Source organism: Bidens hawaiensis, unplaced genomic scaffold (genome assembly GCF_021521415.1).
Source record: "Bidens hawaiensis isolate Kalapana, Puna unplaced genomic scaffold, B.hawaiensis_p1.1 tig00044595_1, whole genome shotgun sequence".
Lineage (NCBI taxonomy): Eukaryota > Viridiplantae > Streptophyta > Magnoliopsida > Asterales > Asteraceae > Bidens > Bidens hawaiensis.
Genome location: NW_027497901.1, coordinates 96,849 through 122,320, shown reverse-complemented (window position 1 = coordinate 122,320; position 25,472 = coordinate 96,849). Strand labels below are relative to the sequence as shown.

Below are 25,472 nucleotides of genomic sequence, written 5' to 3'. Positions count from 1 at the left end.
GCCCATCTGGTTTGCTCGAGCAACCAGAAATTCCTACGTGGAAATGGGAATGTGTAGCGATGGACTTTATTACCAAGTTACCTTTGACAGCAAGCAAACATGATAGCATTTGGGTAATAGTGGATCGTTTGACTAAGTCTGCTCACTTTCTGCCCATTCGTGAAAACTACCGTGTTGAGCAGCTCGCGCAGCTTTATGTCAAGGAAATTGTCTGCCGCCATGGTACTCCTTTGAGCATCATATCCGATCGCGATGGCCGTTTTATATCTCGCTTTTGGAAATCTCTCCAATCTGCGCTAGGAACTCGCTTGGACATGAGTACGGCATATCATCCCCAGACTGACGGTCAGTCTGAGCGAACTATTCAAACTCTTGAGGATATGCTCCGATCTTGTGTTCTTGATTTTGGAGGTAATTGGGATTCGCACCTGCCTTTGATCGAGTTCTCTTATAATAACAGCTATCATTCCAGTATTGGTATGGCCCCATTTGAAGCACTTTACGGTCGTAAGTGCCGCTCCCCGATTTGTTGGAGCGAAGTGGGTGAAACTCAAATCACAGGACCCGAACTTGTTCAAGAGACAACCGATAAAATCGCCAAGATCCGTGATCATCTGCTGACTGCTAGAAGCCGACAGAAGAGTTACGCAGATCGCAGACGAAAGCCTCTCGAATTTCAAGTTGGTGATCTTGTTCTCCTCAAAGTGTCGCCTTGGAAGGGTGTTGTCCGCTTTGGGAAGAAAGGTAAGCTTGCTCCTCGTTATGTTGGACCATTCAAGATTCTCGCGCGTGTGGGAAAAGTTGCCTACAGACTTGACCTGCCGCCCGCGCTCAGTAATGTGCATCCAACGTTCCATGTATCCAATCTCAAGAAGTGTTTAGCTGACGAGAACCTTCACATTCCACTTGATGAAGTTCAAGTTGATGAAACTATGCATTTCGTTGAGAAGCCTGTTGAGATTATGGATCGCGAGGTTAAGCAAACCAAGCGCAGTCGTATCCCTATTGTTAAAGTTCGTTGGGAGTCCAAGCGCGGAGCCGAGTTTACATGGGAAAGGGAAGATCAAATGAAGATCAAGTACCCGCACCTGTTCTCTGCGCAACCTACTTCGAGATAAATTTCGGGACGAAATTTCTTAAAGTAGGGGAGACTGTGACATCTGCCCTGATCCGACCCGACCCAGGTACCCGTTTCCCTTATCCGATCTCTTTCTTTTATGATTTAATATTTATTTATACTTATATTTTACTTTTAATAATAATATATATATTTTCCTTCCCGCCTCTTTCTCTCTTTTTCCTTCCGCCATCCCGTTCCTCTCCTTCTCTCTTTCCGCCTTCTTTTCCCTCTTGTCGCCGTCCCGCCCTTACGCCTTGTTTCCCTCTTTTTCTTCTAACTCTTTGCTGTCCTTTGTTCCTTCCCGCCTAAGGTTGTCTGCGCAGCTCCACGCGCCAGATCCCTTACAAGGAATCTTGCGTGAAGACCACCTGTTTCAGCGATACGCGAGACGAACTCTTCTCGCAGCGCGCTAAGAATTGTAATTCTTCTCGCAGCGCGCGAAGGACGGAAGTTCTTCCCGCGACGCGCTAAGGATTTGTAGTTCTTCTCGCAGCGCGCTAAGAATCGTAGTTCATCCCTCGACGCGCGAAGAATTATAGTTCTTCCCGCGGCGCGCTAGGAATTTTAGTTCCTCCCGCGGCGCGCTAAGAAATGTGACTCTTCCCGCGGCGCGCTTAGAAATGTAGTTCTTTTCGCGACGCGTTAAGGTTAGTTCTGTCTGCCTTCGCGCTCGCGCTCTCTTGACCTTCTGTGTCTGCCTTCGCGCCTTAGCCTTCTCGCGTCAAACCCTTTGAGTTTTCTTCTGTTTGAGCTAGCCGTTTGCTTTTGTGTTGTCTTATCTTTTGTGCTGTTGACCTAATCTGCTTTATGTCTGAAAAGTTACTTTCGGCGCAGCATGCGCACCAACCCCATTGGTTGACAGATAAAGTGACTGACATAATCTTTTGAGATCTGCTTTTGCTATGCTTGACCTGTACCTTTATCTACCCGCCCATGCTTTTTTTTACTGTTCCCTGACAGCTTTATCTTGCCTCTGCAGCTGCCATATCTTTCCATATCTTTTGCTTTTGGAATCTTTTGCTTTTTGGAGATCTTTTCCCCTTTTCTAGGGATTATGTCTCCTAGGGTTTTCCTATAAATAATAATAATATTTTCATAACACATCACACACAAACACTTAATCTCTCCTGTTCTCTTGCTCCTTGCTCTCTCTGCCGCCTCCCTCTCTGCCTCCGTCTTCCTCCCTGTTCTGCCCTGCTTTTCCGGTAATATATATTATATATAATAATTTACTTATTAATTATGCTAACTTGTAATCAAGACTTAAAACAAATCATTAAAACAATAATCTTATTTATAGGTTAACTTGTGCTTGTTTAAAGTTGGTTCTTGCTTTATCTTACACCGCATCGTTTATCATGTGAGTAATCTCGTACCTAATCCCTTTTTATTTTTAATGTTTTGGGATGTTCATGTGTTCATACAAACTTAGAGTCTTAAACTGTTTATGAACTTTAGTCGCGCAGTATCCCATGTGTTGAGGACGTAGAGTTGGCTGTTTATTTGTATGTGTGGATCATTAACCGTCTTGTCGGTCTATTCCGCAGTTTTCATGGTACCATTAGATGAACACGGGAGAACTATCGTTTATGATTTTCTCTTTTGTTTACACATGCACAGTTAGTCTTGTTTGTGAGCTCAATTGTGAGCACTGGCAGTCTTATGAATCTTAGAGTTGGTCCCGATCAGATTACACCCTTGTTGAAAACCAGACATACACATGTTGCGCGCAGATTTATTGTCATCTATGTATTGTATTAAACTTGATTTCTCACCAACACGCAAGTGTTTGACGTTTATTTTAACACATGTTCAGGTTTGCAGTAGCTGTTTTGGAGCTTGTGGACACATAGGAAGTTTTCTTTATTTTGGACCTAGATTAAAATGTATCAAGACAAGTTTTTACTGTTCGAATATTATGATTTATAATATATTGATTTATGATGATTTATGTTATCTTGTGTTTACCCTGCGCGTGCGCGAATGAATGTATTTATTAAATATTGACACCCAATAGTGTCACGAGTAATGAAACAATATGTGGCGCCCCGATGTATAATCCGCCTTTGGTCGGGGTGTTACATAATATATATGTAACGAAACCAAAATTTTCAAAATGAGCATAAAAGTTTTAGTTAATAGATAATCCATAACATATTTGAAACAAAAACACCACAAATCCAAAACATACTATAAACAAAAGACGACAAGCATATAACATACCTGAAACCAAAAACCATAGAAGCAAATCATAACATTCATAAAAAATATAATATTGGGTCCCGACGTGCATTAGTGAAATGTCGTTTATAAGTATGACTTTAGGTTTAAGACTTTAGGAGTATGTGTGTGTGTGTGTGTGGGGGACCGATGTAACACCCCGGCCTCTCGTACCACCAATATTGTCCGCTCTGCCCACGAAGAGCTCACGGATTTGTTTTTGGTTGCCCAAAACGCGTTGGTGATGTTAAGAGGCAGGACATTACTTATGAACCAAGGATCTCTCTTGTCCACGTCCGATGTGGGATAGCCTAAGAGTGGGACGATGTTGTGTTTGCTAAGGGTGTTACAAACAACCCCCCTTTGGACTCATCGTCCTCGATGAGGCATGTCCCATCATCCCAAATGGCGCAAGAGTGGCTCTGATACCAATCTGTAACACCCCGACCAAAGGCGGATTATACATCGGGGCGCCACATATTGTTTCATTACTCGTGACACTATTGGGTGTCAATATTTAATAAATACATTCATTCGCGCACGCGCAGGGTAAACACAAGATAACATAAATCATCATAAATCAATATATTATAAATCATAATATTCGAACAGTAAAAACTTGTCTTGATACATTTTAATCTAGGTCCAAAATAAAGAAAACTTCCTATGTGTCCACAAGCTCCAAAACAGCTACTGCAAACCTGAACATGTGTTAAAATAAACGTCAAACACTTGCGTGTTGGTGAGAAATCAAGTTTAATACAATACATAGATGACAATAAATCTGCGCGCAACATGTGTATGTCTGGTTTTCAACAAGGGTGTAATCTGATCGGGACCAACTCTAAGATTCATAAGACTGCCAGTGCTCACAATTGAGCTCACAAACAAGACTAACTGTGCATGTGTAAACAAAAGAGAAAATCATAAACGATAGTTCTCCCGTGTTCATCTAATGGTACCATGAAAACTGCGGAATAGACCGACAAGACGGTTAATGATCCACACATACAAATAAACAGCCAAGTCTACGTCCTCAACACATGGGATACTGCGCGACTAAAGTTCATAAACAGTTTAAGACTCTAAGTTTGTATGAACACATGAACATCCCAAAACATTAAAAATAAAAAGGGATTAGGTACGAGATTACTCACATGATAAACGATGCGGTGTAAGATAAAGCAAGAACCAACTTTAAACAAGCACAAGTTAACCTATAAATAAGATTATTGTTTTAATGATTTGTTTTAAGTCTTGATTACAAGTTAGCATAATTAATAAGTAAATTATTATATATAATATATATTACCGGAAAAGCAGGGCAGAACAGGGAGGAAGACGGAGGCAGAGAGGGAGGCGGCAGAGAGAGCAAGGAGCAAGAGAACAGGAGAGATTAAGTGTTTGTGTGTGATGTGTTATGAAAATATTATTATTATTTATAGGAAAACCCTAGGAGACATAATCCCTAGAAAAGGGGAAAAGATCTCCAAAAAGCAAAAGATTCCAAAAGCAAAAGATATGGAAAGATATGGCAGCTGCAGAGGCAAGATAAAGCTGTCAGGGAACAGTAAAAAAAAGCATGGGCGGGTAGATAAAGGTACAGGTCAAGCATGGCAAAAGCAGATCTCAAAAGATTATGTCAGTCACTTTATCTGTCAACCAATGGGGTTGGTGCGCATGCTGCGCCGAAAGTAACTTTTCAGACATAAAGCAGATTAGGTCAACAGCACAAAAGATAAGACAACACAAAAGCAAACGGCTAGCTCAAACAGAAGAAAACTCAAAGGGTTTGACGCGAGAAGGCTAAGGCGCGAAGGCAGACACAGAAGGTCAAGAGAGCGCGAGCGCGAAGGCAGACAGAACTAACCTTAACGCGTCGCGAAAAGAACTACATTTCTAAGCGCGCCGCGGGAAGAGTCACATTTCTTAGCGCGCCGCGGGAGGAACTAAAATTCCTAGCGCGCCGCGGGAAGAACTATAATTCTTCGCGCGTCGAGGGATGAACTACGATTCTTAGCGCGCTGCGAGAAGAACTACAAATCCTTAGCGCGTCGCGGGAAGAACTTCCGTCCTTCGCGCGCTGCGAGAAGAATTACAATTCTTAGCGCGCTGCGAGAAGAGTTCGTCTCGCGTATCGCTGAAACAGGTGGTCTTCACGCAGGATTCCTTGTAAGGGATCTGGCGCGTGGAGCTGCGCAGACAACCTTAGGCGGGAAGGAACAAAGGACAACAAAGAGTTAGAAGAAAAAGAGGGAAACAAGGCGTAAGGGCGGGACGGCGACAAGAGGGAAAAGAAGGCGGAAAGAGAGAAGGAGAGGAACGGGATGGCGGAAGGAAAAAGAGAGAGAGGCGGGAAGGAAAATATATATATTATTATTAAAAGTAAAATATAAGTATAAATAAATATTAAATCATAAAAGAAAGAGATCGGATAAGGGAAACGGGTACCTGGGTCGGGTCGGATCAGGGCAGATGTCACATATTATTTATTGTGTCTTTAAGCAGGTTCCTTAACAGGTTAACATGTTAAACAGGTTCGTGCTTGGAAAAAATGACACGATTAGTTATCGTGTCATGTTCGTGTTTAGCACAACAAGTCATCGTGTCTTATCGTGTCGTGTCCGACGTGTTATAACAACCCTAATTATTAGTACCAATTTAAGTTTGAATGATAAAAGTACTATCCAGAACTAACATAACAAACAATAAATGAACAACAAACAAAATTGTAATCGACCAAAAAGTTTAAATGAGCATAGACGAATGAACGAATTTAATTGCACAAACATTCAAACGTATACAGACATCAATTTAACAAACTTCTAACCAAACAATTTATAAACAATAAAATGAAGGTTTAGGTACATATTGTGTATAGTCAATATAATAATATTATTAACCATATAAAATCAGAATCAAACACCTTGTCAGGTGATGCCTTTCACATTCAAAAGTCCCAATACTATCTTGCTACCCAAGTTTTAATCAATAGTCCACAATAATTAAAAAAAAGGAAAAAAATTCAAAACAATAACAATAATAACATTAACATTAACTCGGGAAAAACCTACAACACTTGCCCTTAGCCGCGTTTCGTGTTTCCATATGTCCATCCACCACCGTTGATACTCACTCGTGGCCCAAAACTAGAACAAACAAAATATCTGGTCTTTTCGTCCAACACCTCCTCATACGCACTCTTTACCATCCTCCAATTCACCCAATATCACATACCCGCAAGCCAATTCGTTGAAACCCACCTACCCAATTAGGATGTTTTCAAGGCTTTGTCGCTCAATCTCTCGATCGTCTCGTTCTAGGGTACGTTTTTCATTTGCATAATTGATGGTATCTAGCTTATGATTTTAACGTTTTGAATGATGATTAATCTGTTAATAGAATGTTCTGAGTGGTGCTAATGGCGCAAGATCATCGATCTTGACCGATTCTTCAGTTTACCCTTCTCGATTTAATGGAATTGGAGGTGAAGATTTGGGGATTTTAAGGAGGTGTTTAGGTTCATTAGCAGGGAATAAGGATGTTAATGGTTCTTGGATTTTGTCATCTAAGGTGTATATGTCGGATATTAATTATGTTCTTGCAAACCCTAAGTTTAGAAGGTTCTTTTCTAATGAAGCTCCTAAAAAGAAAAGTAAGGTTTTTTAATTTAATTTGTGTTAATTGAATATATGGGTATTAGTTATTTATTTGTTTCTTCAATTTGTTTTTTTTTAGATTATGAGAATTTTTATCCTAAGGAAAAGAAGGAAACACCGAAAGGGAATAATAACCAGAAATCGGAATCGAAAGGTTAGATAGATAAGTTGGTTTCGCTAAAGTTAGTTAATTTGTGTGGTTAATGGTTAGTACTGATGATTTTATGCAACGTGTAGAGGAATCGAACACGGAAGATGATGGTGGTTTCTTTCCGAAGCAGTTTCAGTTTCAGATACCGATTCCGATGCTGGTGATTGGATTGTTGCTCTTTTCGTCGCTCTCCTCGTTTGGTCCTCGTGAACAAAAACAGGTCGAAAGGATTAAATATGATCATAAAATTTTAATATAATTAACATTTATGTTGTCATGTAGGGGTGTAAACGAGTCGAGTCGAGCCGAGCCCAAGCTCAGAGTTTGGCTCGTTTTGACTTACGAGAGCTCGAGCTCAGCTAGTAATCTTTATATATATTTTTAGTTAGTTTAAATTTTTTTGAGAAAACCGTAAACGAGCCTAAGTTGGCTCGTGGGCAGTACCTTAAACAAGCCAAAGCTCGGCTTGAGTTCGGCTTTGCAGTGTGAAATTAATACTTAGAAGTCCAAAAGAGTTAACTAAATGAGCTTTATTTGAGGCTCAGGTTCGGCTTGGGTTCGATTAGGCCCGGCTCGTTATCAGCTTTATATTGATTCGATCTCGAGTAGATCGCAAGCGGATTGGCTCGTTTGCACCCCCATTGTCAAGTTACAGTCTTTTTCATTTTTACCATTAATTATTTACAGATTAGTTTCCAAGAATTCAAAAACAAGCTTCTGGAACCAGGGTTGGTTGACCATATAGTTATATCCAACAAATCGGTTGCAAAAGTGTATGTTAGAAACACACCACGAAACCAACCGAGTGATGGGTCAATTGAAGGACTCGATTCGTCGAAAGTGAACACGAGTCAGTACAAGTATTATTTTAATATTGGGAGTGTTGAATCTTTTGAGGAGAAACTAGAGGAAGCACAAGAAGCAATTGGGATTGATCCTCATGATTATGTTCCGGTTACTTATGCTTCTGAAATGGTTTGGTATCAAGAGATTATGCGGTTTGCACCGACGCTTTTGTTGTTGGGATCGCTCTGGTACATGAGTCGGAGGATGCAAGGTGGTTTAGGGGTTGGTGGTGGTGGCGGGAAAGGTGCTCGTGGGATATTTAATATTGGAAAAGCGCATATAAATAAAGTTGATAAGAATGCGAAAAATAAGGTGCCTTTTTCATGTCTATCTAGTTATTGTGCTATGTGGATAGATTAGGCCTGCAAAACAAACCGAACGAACACGACAGGGCTTGATTGTGTTCGTTTGTTTAAATTTAACCAAACAAATGAATGGACACGAACACTTAAAGAACAAGTTTTTGTGTTCCTGTTCGTTCAACTTTAACCAGACAAAATGAACAAACACAAACATGTAAAGAAACAGATTTTCTTGTTTGTGTTTGTTTATGTTCGTTTTTTAACATTCTAAATGAATGGTTTACGAACACAAACGTACATAAGCATGCAGAAACTAACACAAGAAAAGTAAAACGTGAATATCCAATTAAGGTCTATAATATCATCATCATTACATCAAACTTTTGAAATACACAAATATCTACACCAAGGGTTTCAAATTATAAAAATCAAATTGGTTTCAAGTTAATATGAGTAATAAATAAATTTGAATGAATATTTATTGAAAAACGAATGAACAAATATGAACTTACATAAATGAAAGAACGTGCACAAATGTAAATGACGACGCTTGTTTGTGTGTGTTGGTTTATTAAACGAACAAACATAAATGAACTTCCCATCGAACAGTTCACATATCTCCTTTCTTTCACAAAGTTGTTCTTTATGGTCATTTTGTGTATTAATTTCTTAAGTAATTTGAATTTGTGGAGCGCTAGAAAACAGTAGATAATTTAAACTTTACTCCATGTCTTACAACTGAAGTTAAAATAACATAAATCATTTTAATATCTTATCCAGGTCTTTTTCAATGATGTTGCTGGATGTGACGAAGCAAAACAAGAAATCATGGAATTTGTACACTTTCTCAAAAACCCAAAAAAATACGAAGAACTTGGAGCCAAAATCCCGAAAGGTGCTTTACTAGTGGGTCCACCCGGGACTGGGAAAACCCTTTTAGCTAAAGCAACTGCTGGCGAATCTGGCGTCCCATTCCTCTCAATATCCGGATCCGACTTCATGGAAATGTTTGTCGGTGTTGGCCCATCAAGGGTCAGAAACCTCTTCCAAGAAGCCCGGCAATGCGCACCGAGTATAATATTCATCGATGAAATCGACGCAATTGGTCGTGCCAGAGGCCGCGGTGGGTTCTCAGGCTCGAATGACGAGAGAGAAAGCACGCTTAACCAACTTTTAGTTGAAATGGATGGGTTTGGGACCACTGCGGGGGTCGTTGTCCTAGCTGGCACCAACCGACCCGATATTTTGGATAAGGCTTTGTTGAGGCCCGGGAGATTTGACAGACAGATTAGTATTGATAAACCGGATATTAAAGGACGGGAACAGATTTTTCAAATTTATTTGAAAAAACTTAAACTTGATAACGAACCGTCTTATTTCTCTCAGAGACTTGCGGCTCTAACTCCCGGTTTTGCTGGTGCGGATATTGCAAATGTTTGTAATGAGGCCGCGTTAATTGCTGCTAGAGGTGAGAAGACTAAAATAACCATGGAGCATTTTGAAGGTGCCATTGATCGGGTTATCGGTGGGCTCGAGAAGAAAAACAAGGTAAACATAAAACAATTTTACTTTTTATAATTATTTAATGTATTAATTAATTAAATTGTTAACTAATACGGGTTTTGAGACAGGTGATAAGCAAGCTTGAGAGGAGGACTGTAGCTTATCATGAAGCGGGCCATGCGGTTGTCGGGTGGTTTCTGGAACACGCGGAACCTTTGTTGAAAGTAACAATTGTTCCTCGTGGAACTGCAGCGCTTGGTTTTGCTCAGTATGTACCAAGTGAGAATCTACTTATGACCAAAGAACAGCTTTTTGATATGACTTGCATGACTCTTGGTGGCCGAGCAGCTGAACAGGTAGTTTAACTTTACATATTGCTTAATTTAGGATTTAAAATAGTTATACACTTATACTTCATGCATCCATGAGCAATTTTTAACTGAGCACATAGCCTATGCTGATTTAACCAACCGTCCCCAAAATGACAAACTTGTATAAAAGCTCTGTTAATGATTAAATTTGGCTTTTGTGTTTGGATGTGACATGAAAGATGAAATTGATAATTCGATTGTCGGGGGTCAAATTCATAATAATCAGTTTTATACATTTGGAGATATGGATTATGATATTAATGATCTAATACTTTAGTGGTTAAATAATCAGTTTAATACCAGCTACAACAAAATTAATTATTACTTTTGTTTTCTTATTTAAAAAATGCTTTTTCTTTACATTACTAGTTGGAATTTCTAGATTATATTTAGAAAATTAATCATCATATTCTAAAGTTTTTTACGCTAATAATATAAGTGTGCCCTTTTTGGTTTTATGTAAAGCTCAAAATATACCAAGACTCAAATAATCTAATGATCTGATTAATACTTTTTTTTATTGATTTAAGGTGATATTGGGAAAGATTTCAACTGGAGCGCAAAACGACTTGGAGAAAGTAACAAAAATGACATATGCCCAAGTCGCTGTATACGGGTTTAGTGAAAAGGTAGGCCTACTGTCTTTCCCTCAAAGGGAGGACGGAATGGAGATGACTAAACCATACAGCAGCAAAACGGGTGCCATCATCGACACCGAGGTCAGAGAATGGGTCAACAAGGCGTATGACCGCACGGTTCAACTCGTTGAACAACACAAAGAAAAACTTTCCCAAATTGCCGAACTTCTGCTTCAAAAGGAAGTCCTTTACCAAGAAGATCTGCTTAAAGTGTTGGGTGAACGCCCGTTTAAGGCACCCGAGATGACAAATTACGACCGGTTCAAGCTCGGGTTTGAAGAAGATACGAAAACGGGCCAAACCGGTGGAAGTGGTGAAGATAGCCAGACCCCACTTGAGCCTGATGTTGTTCCTGCTTAGAATGTTTTAATTTGGATAAATTAAGGTTCATGTTCCTCCTCCCCATTTGGATTTGAAAAGATTTGGGTGGAAGGTTGTCATAATTGAAGTTGTTTTATTTGATGACATATTCACAAAGAACACAGGATGTAAAGGTCACGTGCTGTTTTTTTCTGTGACATTGTTGATTTTGTTTTAGACGTCCAGAGGCAACATTTTTTTTTCTTTTTGTTGCATAAAGTTGGATTTGAATAGTTTTTCTATGTACGTTTGGTATTTAATAAAACTTATGTAACAAAGAAACCAAATGGATTTGAAAGGCACGTGTCTAGATTTCAGATGGTCACTCTACATGTTTAGATGTGTGATTTAGTTCCAAAATATGAAGTAAATAAGTTGCAAATTGAGAGTGTATGGTATGAACTTCATCTATAATTGGTTGTTCTGTTGGATAGATAATCTTGGCAAATGCCAAAATAGTTGAATGAGGTAGCGAGTTTTAGTGAGTTTGACAATGATATTATGACTCAGTATTTATAGACTATCCTATGATTGTTAGACTTAAACTGGAATTGCTAATACATAGGTACTCTAACTAGAGGTGTACAAAAAAACCGGTTTGGGACCGGTTTTAGGCAAACCGAACCGAACCGGTTTGGGTTTAAAACCGGTTTCACCCAAACCGGTTCCCAACCCGACCCAAACCGCCAGTTTCAGGACCGGTTCCCCTTAAGATCTATCAAACCGGTTTGAGAAAAACCGGTTTAAAACCGTCTAAAACCGGTTTATAAACCGAACCGAACCGATGTGACCAGATCGGCCTATCTTGTGTCTAAACCGGTTTATAAACCGAACCGGTTTGAGCCAAACCGGTTTTGACCAGCCATTGACCAAACCGGTTCGGTTTATAAACCGGTTCGGTATGGGTTTAAAACCGGTTTTGACACCTCTAACTCTAACCACCTTGTTTGAGTCCCACTCTAACTCTGCCACCAACACTTTAGCCTCTTAGGCTATCCGCTATGGTGGAAGGCATCGAAGCCCCTCCACCGTGCCACGTCATCGCCACCTCAATGCTACGGGGCTTCGAAGCCCGCCCTGTATGGCTTAAACGGGCGTTCACCCAATATATACACACACACATATATATGCATATATGCATGTGTGTGAGAGATGGAGAAAGAGGGGGTCCACCCCCACTCTCCTTCGTGCCGGCCGTCCTCTAGGCACCCAGCCCTCCACGCCCCCCACCTCGGTGCCCTCCGGCGCCCATAGCAGATAGCCTTAATGTCAAATCACATCGCCAATAGTTTGTTGCCCCATTTTATATACACATATATATATGTATGTGTGTGTGTGTGTGAGAGAGAGAGAAAGTTGGATGACCCCACGCCACCTCAAAGTCGCCCAGTCTTCACAATCCCCCCCCCCCCCCCTCCCCTACCGCCCCTTGGCGGTGTTACCCCCTACGCCGCCCTTTTCGCCGCCCCCACACCGCCCCATAGCAAAGGGTTTTAGTGGCTCAAGAACTTAAGCGGCTAACACAAATTTGGTTCATGTTAACCGGGTTATTATCAAAAGTGGTTTGCCTTGAAATGAGTTGTTTGCTTATATGGCGGCGGCTACTGGATAAAGTAGTTCCTGTGTCAATATAGTGATTTGATGACAAAGTAGTCTCTGTGTAGATAGCGTCCTTTAACGCACAAACGTAATTGTCGGGATGAAATATAGTGACATTTTTGGTTTGCATATCCAACTCCCATCTCCCCAGTTAATCATGACAACCCATTTACCACTTTGTCAAAAGTCAAAACGTATGTAACAGAGCTCTATATTGACACCGGAACACACACAGTAGTTGGATAAACTAAGACCTTCATCCACTTGTCATCGTCCAACCTCCACAACCATATAGACAGTAAAAGAATCAGTGGCCACAAAACAAACAAAACTCGTGTCCATTGACTGAATTGCAATCACAACTTCCTTTATGACATTCGGTAAACACCACATGAGTGAATGCTTCTGAATTTGATAGTTGGTGTAAGGTTACCGTTATCTTTAAATCTAATCTCATTGAGTATAGGTAAACCACCATCGTGTCTCGCTTATGTTTAATAAGTAGAGCCTTATAATCATTAGACGAATGGATCGTATGTGCCCCATAAAACATAACTACCAGGCTTAAACCACCAAAGCCAAGTGTTAAACGAGTCGTTTGCATGTTTGATACGTGTATTAATCGTGTTGTCTTTTAACCTGTTACACACTAAGACACGATTTGTCATCCCTAAGACCACAACCAAACTGTGGCATACATTATTAAACGTTTGGTAAAAAGCGTTCTCAACGACAAAATACACATTGTTTATATAAAAATTCTATCAGTAGTCTCGTGAATTATTAATCTTTTCTAATTTTTCAGTTAATGTTTTTTCCTGCTCATGTATTACACAGGTTTCTAGCGTATGCGTGTAGATGCTTCTTTATTTCCAATTGGTCAAAAGGTTATAGATTAATCTGTTAAATCAATTTATCCTTAAAAAGTTAAAAGTCAACAAATAAATTTCTTGTAATCCTTTAACACTCGCAATCGTAGGTGCAAGTTGTTTGGTCAAAAGTGTTTCGGGTTAACCCGACAGATCTATATTGACTGGTTCCATTTTTAACTTAGGCCTGCTCTGACCCGTTACCTGGCCAACCCATTTTCCCACCTCCAATTCCCATCAATCTTGCTCAAAGACTAATGGGAATTGGATAGCAATAAAGCCGTAAGTTTGCATAGCAATAAAGCCAATAATTAACCAAATATTATTGAAGGCAACCTGAGTTTAATATTTCAAGATCTCGCATAATTGTGGAAAGCTCGACTTTAATATTTCAAGATCTCTAAACAGACTGTGCTGATCTTTTTCAAGTTATACAATTAATAATATTCTAGCATGCTTATTGTATGTCCTGTTAGATTAGATCCATTTTGACTAAAAGAAGTCAAAGGAAAACTTTTGGGGCTTAGGGGCAAAATCCTACTTTCAGCCTTCGTATTGAAAGTGTCACATAAAAACTACAGAAGATCCACTTTTGCAAGCCTTCAACAGTGTACACTAAAAGCACACCAATACTGATAGTTTCAGGTATAGTTTGACATCTATAAGCTGGTCAAGCAATTAGCTTTATGACAATATGGTGTTTTGTTTGTTATTATATTTTTTATGTAAGTTTGAATGTTATCTCGACTCTTCTTGATTTATAAAATATTCAGAATTGGATGCTTCCTGGAAATTGTGACTTTTTGTGAGGATGGACCAGGTTCAGTGAATTTAGAAAGTGCAACATGATTTTGATGCTGTAAACAATATACAATTACTTTTGTGGAAAATGACAGCCACTAGATTAATCATAAAGTTAAACACTAGTCAAATTTTGCCTAATAATAATTAAAGTTTTTCTTTAATCATTACATTAAAATTAAGTTTTTTTATTTTTTTATTGTTCCTTTAAAATACGTCTTGGTTGTGAATATTTATAAATGTTAAAATTAAGTTTAACTAAAAGTTAGAGGCAATTGTAAAGAAAATAATCACTAAAAATACTAGTTAAGTTTATAATTGTTTTATTTAGTTCATTAAATTTTAATTGAATTTTTACAATTGAGTAAAATAGTTTTGAGTGGTTTTTGTAGCTGCCAAAAAGTATGAAAGGTTTTATTGAACAAGAGTGATTTAAAAATGGGTTATAAAGAGGCATGAATGAATTTATTTGAACAATACATATATATTTTTTATGATTATAAACCTGGTCAAAGTCAAAAGTAATAAGAGAATATACTTTTTCCTTTAAAATTGTCCCATTTTTAAATTCTAGACAAACCATTCTGTTATACTATGTTGTCCTCATGTTCTGTAAAGATCACAAGATGGAAAGTAAACACATACATGGGAATGGGACAGTGTACAGTGTACACCCCTTTTTGTGGATTTTGAGAATTGAGATGATGTTGTAATGCCACTAATATGAGTATCCATTTTCAAAAGAAATACTTAATAAAAGATTTTGAACATGATTCAAACTCAAATTAAATATAAAAAAATAAACACATGAAGAAGAATATTAAAAATGCAAGCAACTAGGGTCTAGTGCTCTACATTATTCATGCAGGCTTCCACAAAGAACATGCAAAAAGCACTCTCCCCTTCCATCCTTGTAACATCCATTTACCATCTTCATCCACAAGAAAATCTTTATGATAATTTGACCTCACCTTACTCTTCACTTCCTCCACTTTATCGCGGTACAAGAGGACCTGTTTGAACCCGGCCCGAACATTCCTCGACTGCCACTGCTTATACGACTCAGGCCTCTCGACCCGAGTGGTCCCCTCACAAGCCACCACATTCATCACTTGCCTCCCAAACACTTCTTGCTCATACAACAACCTCTCTTTACTTTCCCGGGCTGCGGTGTGGTCAAATATGTCAAACATGGTTGAGAAATGAAAAAGAGCCTCTCTAAACCGGTTTAGCAAAAACGGGGCATTGTGGGTCCCGTTGAGGACCCCGAGGACAAACATGTCCGGGTTGATCTGTCTGATTAACTGCAACACAGTATCCCTAGGGCTGCTCTCTATAACCGTCTCATCCAGGATATTATGCATCCGGTTAACCGAGTTGACCACGGTCAATTCACTCCGATCAATGTCTAAATCATCGATTGTTATCTCGTCCCATCTTTTTGCTATCCCAGTATACTTAAATGGTACGTTAAACCGCTTACAAAATTTCGCAAGGCGTTTACCGGTCTCTTGGATCCGCTCTGCGGGCCGGTACCCGGGCTGTGGAAGATCAATGCCCGTGATGTGGAGCATGGGAGGCCCGCCGGGCCGCGTGGATAAATTTTTTATAAAACATGGCCATTGGAATCCGTATAAGATCCCAAAATCGATAATGTGAAGCTTATCGGCCCCTCTCGATAGCTTCTCGATCGACCCGTTAGCCAAAATATTCGACATTCGGTGAAACGGGCAAGCCATTAAGTAGGAATGGTAAGCTTTTAAGATTTGGGCCGCTGATATTTTCTTCATATTCGATACTCGGTAAACTTCGGCCCCAATCCCAGATAACCGGGCCTCAATCGCTGTCACGAAATAATAAGCCAATCGTTCGTTTGAATCACCATTCGGGCTACAATGTTGCTTGATTTTGCTCACTATTTCACAAACCAAACTTTGATTATTATTTGAGATTGCTTGAGCACATTGAGTTAACAAATCCCTTAAATCAACCATGATTTCTTGAGTGATGGCGTTCTTCTTCCCTCGTGGTCTTCCTCGTTTCGTTGTTGATTCAGTTGGACTGAACTGTTGTGGTTCGTGATCATACAACAGCAAGTCTTCATCATACGGGTCAGGCTGGTCCAATTCTGGGTCGGAAATGGTTGCCATTTTGGGTTCTCGGTCTTCTTGTCGATCCGGGCTTCGTTTTCTGTCGTAACCACAGTTTCCAATTGTGTCTCCAATTAAATAATCCGGCGAATCAGCCGCTGGATTATTGACGAGAACGTCGTATAACGACTTCTCCGTCGCTTGTAGAGACAAACACTCGTTCAACATACAAGGTTTTTCTTGTAAGTCATCTTCTTCCATTAACATTTGAGTCAGGTACTTGAGGACAGAATCGTAGTGGTCCTGGCTGTCAGGACCACTATCACCATCGCACTCAGCTACCACTGACGGCGATAAATCCTTATTATACGACCAATCGCTGCCGCTGGTAGCTGACGGCGATGGGTCCTGGTTGTGGAAGCCATCACCGTCCACAACTACGGTAGATGATGGTTCCTGGTATTGCATGGGTGGGGGGTAAATACTCGGGTGGGTTACTTGGGTCGGGTCAAAGTCGGCTGTGTGGTGGTTGTAACTGTTGATGTAGTTGTTCATGGCAGTTGCATAGAGAGTGTCCATAGGAAGTGTGAAAGCGTATGAAACAGAACATGATGGTTTCATGGGTTAATATAGAGGACGAGGTTATGTTTTTTGCTTTATCCAGATGGGTGTTTGTGCAAGTTATGATGCATAAGGTACAACTAGATAGTGTGTGGTTGGTTTACTTTTGGAAGTTGGTGGTGTGGAAGGTTATGAAATAATTGTTTGTAAAATATAAATAAATGGAAGGTTCGTGGATGAAGCTTAGCCACCTTGATAATATTACTGGTTACCGGGTGGTCCGGTGAGGGTGAGGTTCAGGTTAAGGAAGGTTCAGGGGAAGGTGGTGGGTTGAGCCAAGTTGGAATTGTCATTTGACTGAATAATATTATACACATGATGTTGATATCAAGAAAATCACAATTGTTAATAGTGGTTATGCTTGAATAATTAAAATTCAACAATATATATAATCAGTCAATAAATGGTTAGAGTTTCTATTTTTCTTTAAATTACTTATACGTTTATTTAATATTATTCTTATTATCGCATCTACTAATCTACACCACCGGTTCCTTAATCCATGACTACAGGCAAGCTGGTATTAGTGTATCGAGTGTGATGTAATTTAAATAGAAAAATGCAAGTCTAGACACTCGTAGACGGTGCTAAACAGATTATATTGTTAAATAAAACTTTTTGTTTGACTATTATGGCTTTTTATTTAAAAATAGTCATGTTTTAAATATATGTCTATATAAACTATGCAACTTGTTTTATAGATGTTTCATGTTTGCTATTGTATTTTAAGACGTATTTTGGATAATGCTCAATTGATAGTTACAGTTTTTGCTCTGACTAGATGTATTTTACTCATAAAATTAGACATGATGACTATTAAAGTCACTTCTGATAACTAGATATTTAGAGGATTTACCCGGATATAGTTGTTGTATATGAAAGTCACCTCCTTTATAACAACTTTTTTCTATAAAATCATTGAAATTAAAACTATTTTCTAGTGTTATGTGTTTATTATTTTTTATTCAATAAAAGCATGCCTAATTACAGAAATAGTTAAAATACAAAAATACTTTTTTATCATATTATCAACATGAAACATCAATAGCCCCGTGCAAAACATTTTAGGACATCAAAAAATGTGTTATTTGTATTTCGGTGGTTTACTCATCCTTAAAAAAATATATTATCTAACACTTGGTCAGTGTCTTGGTAACCAAGTATTTATTGTACTAAATTATTCCTTATCCACTTGGTATTTTATTTTTATTTTTCAATTATTATAAAGGATTTGGTTCAGTGATTGCAACATAAGTTGTATTTATTATTTTCTCAAACTTTTTGACTTGCTCCCCACGTACATGTAATTTGTCACTTTCACTTTAAATGATTCTTGAAAATTCTCGTTCACATTATTACACATTCAAGATCCTAGTCTAGGACCCATGTCTCGAACCTTGTCGTTCACACCAAAACCTGTTAATCAAAATAAAACTTTGATACATCAAAATTGATTAAATACATGCTAGCCAATCACTTTTTATTCGGCTGACTACTAAGTGCCAAGTATTCTCACTGACGGACTTTTTTCGGTGCTCCAGTGTTTCCTAACTTGGCATCCAAATTTTTGGTTTAGCTGGGGTGGACATTAATAATAATAACTTCTTGTTGCAGGAATTCGGTAAATCTAAGAGCTACAATGAAGTAATAATCGCAACAATGAAAAGATAATACATCGTTCAATGACCATTCAATGAAAATAAGGGAAGTACTTAATCGATTTGATACTCATTTGATTTTACTTTTTTACTTTGTTTTTCAAATACATGTATATATCCATTTCTACGTATTATGTCAACAAATATTCGCACAACGCCTACTCACCATATTGTTTTCGTGAACATGACATTATATGATTTAAAGTTTGTGAAAAATACAAAAAAGCCCCTCAAAGTTGTATTAACTAATGGTTGATGGATGGCGTTAACGGGTTAGACTAAAATTGATAGTCAAATTAATGTATTGTACCATAAATGCCTAAGATAAACTATTAAACTAAAATTGATAATTTTTAAGAAACCACAAAAACCAAAGTCGAAGTTCACTCTAAATAATAATAAGTCGTCACATATAAAATAGAAAAGATAATGAGTTTAGGAAACCTCGCAACGTATAATACTGGCTCTGCCGATAAGCGCCTCTACTTAGCTAATTAAACACCCATCTACATGGAGATCATAGATTTTGAGAATAATTATCAAGATAGTAATATTCTTAAAAACATTTTTTGCACTTCAGCCACATAAAAGGACCCAAATTCTTTAGATGGTCTAGTAAATCTTAAAAAATTTAACCTTTAACCGAAAAAATAACAGCAATCAATCATAACCAAATAAAACTGATGGTTATGGTTAAGTGAATCTGTTCACCGACCATCCGGCTATGTGTATTTGTTAGCCGACGGTTAGGGTTAATGTGTTTTCGCACAACGCCTACTCACCATATTGTTTTCGTGAACATGACATTATATGATTTAAAGTTTGTGAAAAATACAAAAAAGCCCCTCAAAGTTGTATTAACTAATGGTTGATGGATGGCGTTAACGGGTTAGACTAAAATTGATAGTCAAATTAATGTATTGTACCATAAATGCCTAAGATAAACTATTAAACTAAAATTGATAATTTTTAAGAAACCACAAAAACCAAAGTCGAAGTTCACTCTAAATAATAATAAGTCGTCACATATAAAATAGAAAAGATAATGAGTTTAGGAAACCTCGCAACGTATAATACTGGCTCTGCCGATAAGCGCCTCTACTTAGCTAATTAAACACCCATCTACATGGAGATCATAGATTTTGAGAATAATTATCAAGATAGTAATATTCTTAAAAACATTTTTTGCACTTCAGCCACATAAAAGGACCCAAATTCTTTAGATGGTCTAGTAAATCTTAAAAAATTTAACCTTTAACCGAAAAAATAACAGCAATCAATCATAACCAAATAAAACTGATGGTTATGGTTAAGTGAATCTGTTCACCGACCATTCGGCTATGTGTATTTGTTAGCCGACGGTTAGGATTAATGTGTTTTCGTTAACTGACTTTAATCAAGACTGAACCGGACCTTGTATGCTTGTTTTATTCCAAATTTTACACCTTTATTTCCATCTTTTATAACTTTGTTTCTAGCTCCGAATAATTAAATTTATGCTGCAGCTGTTTATAAAAAAAGCTTGGAACCAAGCTTGAAACTGACATGTATCAGCTTCAAAGATTCATAATTGAGCTTGGAACATCATAACCAAACTAATTTTAACTGGAAAATAGGAAAAAAGAAAAACATTGGACAATTAACCAAACTTAACCGAAGCTGACACATAACCAACTATAAATGACCATTCAGTTATGGTTATGATTAAGCAATCTTTTATAACCAACACTGCCGGCCCTACTGCTTTGTTAACTCAAGCAAGGGCTTGAGGCCACAAAATTATTATGGCCCCGTATTTCTAGAACAAAACTAAAATATACATGGTTAATTAAACTTCATTTTATCACTTGCGTTATGTTTAGCGTGCTTTGGTTCTTTTGAAATTACCGATTGCGATTGATTCGGAGTTTTGCATTTTTTTATTTCAGTTTGCCGATTGTAAATTGTTTATACTTTATGACGAGGTCTACAGGTGTTCTTTTGAATTTTGGATTTGCACTTCGATTTGGATTTGTCCAATTCAGATATCACTAGATTTGAAGTTAGTAATTACTTATTAGTTTATTACTTTATAATGTGTAATCTACCAATTTTTATCTTACAAACTTTGCCCTATTTTGGCCTAATATATAATCTGTTAGAATCAATAAAGCCAGAAAGGTAAAATTTATGAAAACATGTTTTTTATAAACACAAGATATATAGCTTTGAACAAAAATTTTTAACTTCATCATCGTCGGTCCCCAGCACTGGTAAAGGAGTAGGGTTTATATGGACTTTTTTTGAAAGCCCCCAACTTGATAGTTAGGTTGAGGCCTCCGAAAACCTTGGGCCGCCACTGATAACCAAAGCTCAGTTATGGTTAAGCCCCAATTGACTTTGCACACCCCGACTTCTAGTGTCGGCCTAATTTTTGTTATGAAATGTGGTTGTTTGAAAAAACAAAAAAAAAACCTTATTCGTTATTCCACAACCTATGTTTTCGACCAATATTATGGTTGGAAGATCAAGATCCAATAAGTAAATTCTTATGATTCGTAGGTTCCTAGCTAAGGACTAATGAGATCTGCCAAGACTCACCATTCACCAAGAGGAGGATGGTAGGTCGTACTAGCATCATGTGCATCCGTAATTTTTTATGTGTTATATAATATTTATGATGGTGATAATAAATGATAAGTTACAGAAGTAATTAGGTTTTGGGTTGATTGATACCAAATATTTAAAAATATGTGTTTGGCTTGACCCTTTTAGTTATATGTTGTGTTTTAACTTTTAACTGTGTGTTTAATGAATTTGTTGACCTATTAACCAATTGATTTTGAAGAATTTTTTTTTAAAAAAATTCTTTCTTAGAGGGGTTATTTAAAAAGTTTGAAATTTTCAAGGTACAATTTTTAAAATTTTATGAATTGAAAAAACATCAACTTTTCATGCACTTATGAAAAAAATATATGTTAAAATTGACAAATGTTAAAAGTGGTTGAATCATGAATGTGACAAATTCAAATATATCTAGAATTCTTCAAATCATTTTAGCACAAAAAATAGACTCTTTTATCTTTACAGTATATTTTTAGTTAGGGATATGAATGGTAGGCATGAGTTGGTGAATTTGCAATTTTTCTAAACAGTTTATTGGTAAAAAAATATAAAAATAAATATAAGGTGTGGGTGAAAGGACGGCCGTTTCAATCTTTTCAGTAACCTACGGTGCATAACAAAAATGGGCAATTTTCATACGAGAAATTAGGTTTCGATTTTGTGACTCTAACGTCATCTATGTTTATTTATAATTAAAAACCGCAAACCCTGTCATTAAACAGGATCAAAACCATAGTTACCTATCAAAAGGATTCGAACACCATGATTTTTAAAACGTTGGTTTTGTAATGTGTTGACAAATGTTATTCATACACTTTAAACAAAGCTTTTGAGTTATGTTTACCATGTAATATGATGCTCATGACGTCAAAAAATGAAAATTTTTTACGTAATATCATAAACACTATTTAATCTGACATTTTTCTTTTCTTTTTTTGACTAATATCTTTTTTTTTACTAATATCTAATACAATGTATATACTTTTCAAGCACACATTTTATAATTATCATATATTAATACAGATGTAGCAAAACATTTATGAAGAGGTAGGTCCCAGCAGAGCCCAGTTGGACCCGCAAGACTCACCTCAAAGAGGGACGTCTGCGCAGTTGAAACCGCAAGACACCTTCAACAGGGACGTCTGCGCAAAGGCTAAACTCGCAAGACTCACCTTGAAGAGAGACGTCTGCGCAGAAACCAACTGGATCCGCAGGATCCACCATGCTCAGAAACGTGACGTCCTTACGCGCAGTACGCAAGCTGTTCCCGCAGGAAAAGCCTCCCAATGGTCGACGTACTCCGCCTGTTCCCGCAGTAACGGATACTAGCCATCAGGGAAGGCTACCCGCGCAGCAAGGCTACACGCACAAGGCACTTAACTCTTAAATAATTCAGTAATGTCACCTGAAGAAGGAGTGAGCAAGCCGGGAATACTCCCGCCCAAATGAGCCAGTCCGTACGATACTTGAAGACCTTTTGTACTGTACCTGACGAGGTATGGACAAAAGGTCTGACCAAAGCAGCGACAGCTCACTGTGACAAAGGAATAGTACACAGCCGGCCTGGTCACTATCAGCCGCTGCCTACTCACCAACCCCTGTCACTATTAGCCGCTGCCTACTCACCAACCTGTCGTAGCACGTGCATAGCCTGCAGTTGGTGGAAAGGAATAGTACACAGCCGGCCTGGTCACTATCAGCCGCTGCCTACCCACCAACTACCAGCATGGCATGTGCGTAGCCCACAGTTGGCAGAACATGAATACTATTCAGCCGGCTGTACCTTCTTGGAAACCTACCTTCGGCTATAAATACTCCAACACCTTGGAATGGTATGTACACATTACATTACATTACCTTACATTATCTGATATCTCATTATCTTATCTTCTCTAGCAATCTCTTAATATACACTTATATTCAAGAGCAATCTAGTCTGATTCTCACGCCGGAGGGTGGTCACAAGGAGGTACCCCCCTTCTCAGTGACGAGCTCACGGTGTCTGTTTTGCAGGTCATCAGAAGAACCATCTTTGCCGGACCTAACCCCTCGTGGGAAACATCTATTTAACCCCCAGATTATCCGTAATCTGCCCGGGGTCAATTAGTGTTTCTTCATTGGCGCCATCCGTGCATAAAAGCTAGAACTAATTCTCTCAGTTTTTTCAAAACCTCCGAAAAGATGGTTAACGTTACTCCGGTCCCCAGGCCAGGGAGTAACCAAGAAACCCCGGTAACCACAACCCCAGCTACTGGTGGGAACACCGGCGAATACACACATTTTACGAACACTACCCCGGTTACCCAAGCCGGGGCAAGTGCAGTAAATTTTACGAACACTACCCCGGTTACCCGAGCCGGGGCAAGTGCAGTAGACAATCCTCCCCTGGGATTCATTGATACCCAGGTGGAAAGATAACAGATGAGGCCCCCCCGCCAAACACTTGAACAAGTTAAAGCGTGGGCGGAAAAACGTCAAAGGGAATTCCAAGCTTAGTTGGATGAACGCTTACGTTCACTCCAACAGACTGACGAATTCGGAAGCACTCGACAACAGCTCAACATAAGCAATGAGTGCGAGTACTTGGACGATGATTCGGAGGAATCCGACACCGACGTAAACCCTCTCCATAAGGCGACAGGGAAGCGTAAGGAAACGGACTTCCAACCAAGAAAGAATTTTAGAGAAACCTTCAAACCAAAAAACGCGGGTGGAAACCCACGTGACTTCTCTAAAACCTTCAGACCAACCGCTGCAAATGCGGGAACCTCCAAGTTTGCAAGGGACATTGCGGAAGCAATCGCCCCAAGAAGTGCCAAACATGTAAGGCCCCGAACCCGGTAGCCCTACTTTAGCGTCGGATTTACTCATAAACACAGTTCTTCAATCAGAGTTTATTAAAACTTTTCGCGGAATATAAAACATCAACCATTTGTTACAAAACGTTAAACCTTTTCTTTGATACCATAACACATAAACTTTATATTTAAAACATCTTTACTTCTTTCTTCAGATGCCAGCCGTTCAATCCATGCCATGTGTCATCCTCATGCTAACTCTGTAATCAGCTCACCTGCGTGCATACTAAAAGTCAGCTACGCTGAGTGAGTTCTAGTTAATCGAACGCCATACAATACATACACTTACATGCATATCCGTAGATACATATCCATACTTCACTAGTTACCCTTCTGTTCTACATACACACTTACTACCATACATACACACATATTTAAAACCACTAACCTCAGTCTACCGAGAGTACATTCATAGTCCGCCGTCTATACCTGTACTCAAGGTCGTGAACACGTAAAAGGTCCGCGGTCCTTACCTATGTTCACCCTTTATGGTACGTGCAAGGTCCGCAGTCCTTCCCTATACCATCCTACATCCACAACACGTACAAGGTCCACAGTCCTCCCCTATGTTGCAACCTAAACCATAGCACGTACGAGGTCCGCAGTCCTCCCCTATGCTACCACAATACAACTACAGCACGTATAAGGTCCACAGTCCTTTCCTATGCTGATGCCTATCTATAATACGTATAAGGTCCGCAGTCCTTAACTACGTTGTCGTCTATTATCTGTAACACGTATAAGGCCCACCGTCCCTATCTACGTTTACGTCTATCATCTACTTTACGTATAAGGCCCGCAGTCCTTAACTACGTTTACATCTATCATCTACTTTACGTATAAGGCCCGCAGTCCTTAACTACGCCATCACCAGCCGAGTCTATGTCCGACAAAAGCTAGAGGGATTTGCCATCCTAACTTACTATGTCGAACGTAGAACTCACATACCATTCGTGTACCTGCATACACCTACTTCACATATACAATAATTACATCATAGCATAAGAACACCCTAGGCGTTCTTTACATCATTCATTTAACAACCATACCTCTTGTCGATACGTGCAATATCCGAAGATCGTTCACGCCCCGACAAGTATTCATTTGTAATGTTCATACATATTCGATGTATAATATTCGTACCTTTATTTTTGACATGACAGTACGCGCAATATCCGAAGATCGTTCGCGTACCGACAAGC

General features: G+C 38.8%; 2 protein-coding genes across 2 annotated transcripts; one reads left to right on the top strand and one right to left on the bottom strand.

The window, feature by feature from the left end:
• The first annotated feature begins 6,571 nt into the window (after positions 1–6,571).
• Positions 6,572–11,372, top strand: LOC143595009 (ATP-dependent zinc metalloprotease FTSH 3, mitochondrial-like). Its single transcript, XM_077074168.1, has 8 exons — positions 6,572–6,664; positions 6,743–6,995; positions 7,079–7,153; positions 7,237–7,370; positions 7,838–8,308; positions 9,079–9,846; positions 9,930–10,157; positions 10,703–11,372. The coding sequence occupies exons 1-8, from the start codon at positions 6,617–6,619 to the stop codon at positions 11,168–11,170; spliced, it is 2,445 nt and encodes an 814-aa protein (XP_076930283.1). The 5' UTR covers positions 6,572–6,616; the 3' UTR covers positions 11,171–11,372.
• A 3,927-nt stretch (positions 11,373–15,299) lies between these two features.
• On the bottom strand, positions 15,300–17,153 carry LOC143595005 (scarecrow-like protein 30). The gene is made up of 2 exons (XM_077074165.1): positions 16,968–17,153; positions 15,300–16,889 (listed from the first exon to the last, which is right to left on the bottom strand). The coding sequence occupies exons 1-2, from the start codon at positions 17,148–17,150 to the stop codon at positions 15,300–15,302; spliced, it is 1,773 nt and encodes a 590-aa protein (XP_076930280.1). The 5' UTR covers positions 17,151–17,153.
• Positions 17,154–25,472: the final 8,319 nt, after the last annotated feature.

What these genes read in the sequence shown, in the direction of transcription:
- LOC143595005 (XM_077074165.1), bottom strand. Translation starts at nt 17,150, where the DNA reads ATGAAACCATCATGTTCTGTTTCATACGCTTTCACACTTCCTATGGAC. An exon ending in AGGAACCATCATCTACCGTA is followed by an intron (nt 16,890 to 16,967) that starts GTTGTGGACGGT and finishes TCGTATAATAAG; the next exon opens with GATTTATCGCCGTCAGTGGT.
- LOC143595009 (XM_077074168.1), top strand. Translation starts at nt 6,617, where the DNA reads ATGTTTTCAAGGCTTTGTCGCTCAATCTCTCGATCGTCTCGTTCTAGG. An exon ending in CCAGAAATCGGAATCGAAAG is followed by an intron (nt 7,154 to 7,236) that starts GTTAGATAGATA and finishes TGCAACGTGTAG; the next exon opens with AGGAATCGAACACGGAAGAT. An exon ending in GTCCTCGTGAACAAAAACAG is followed by an intron (nt 7,371 to 7,837) that starts GTCGAAAGGATT and finishes AATTATTTACAG; the next exon opens with ATTAGTTTCCAAGAATTCAA.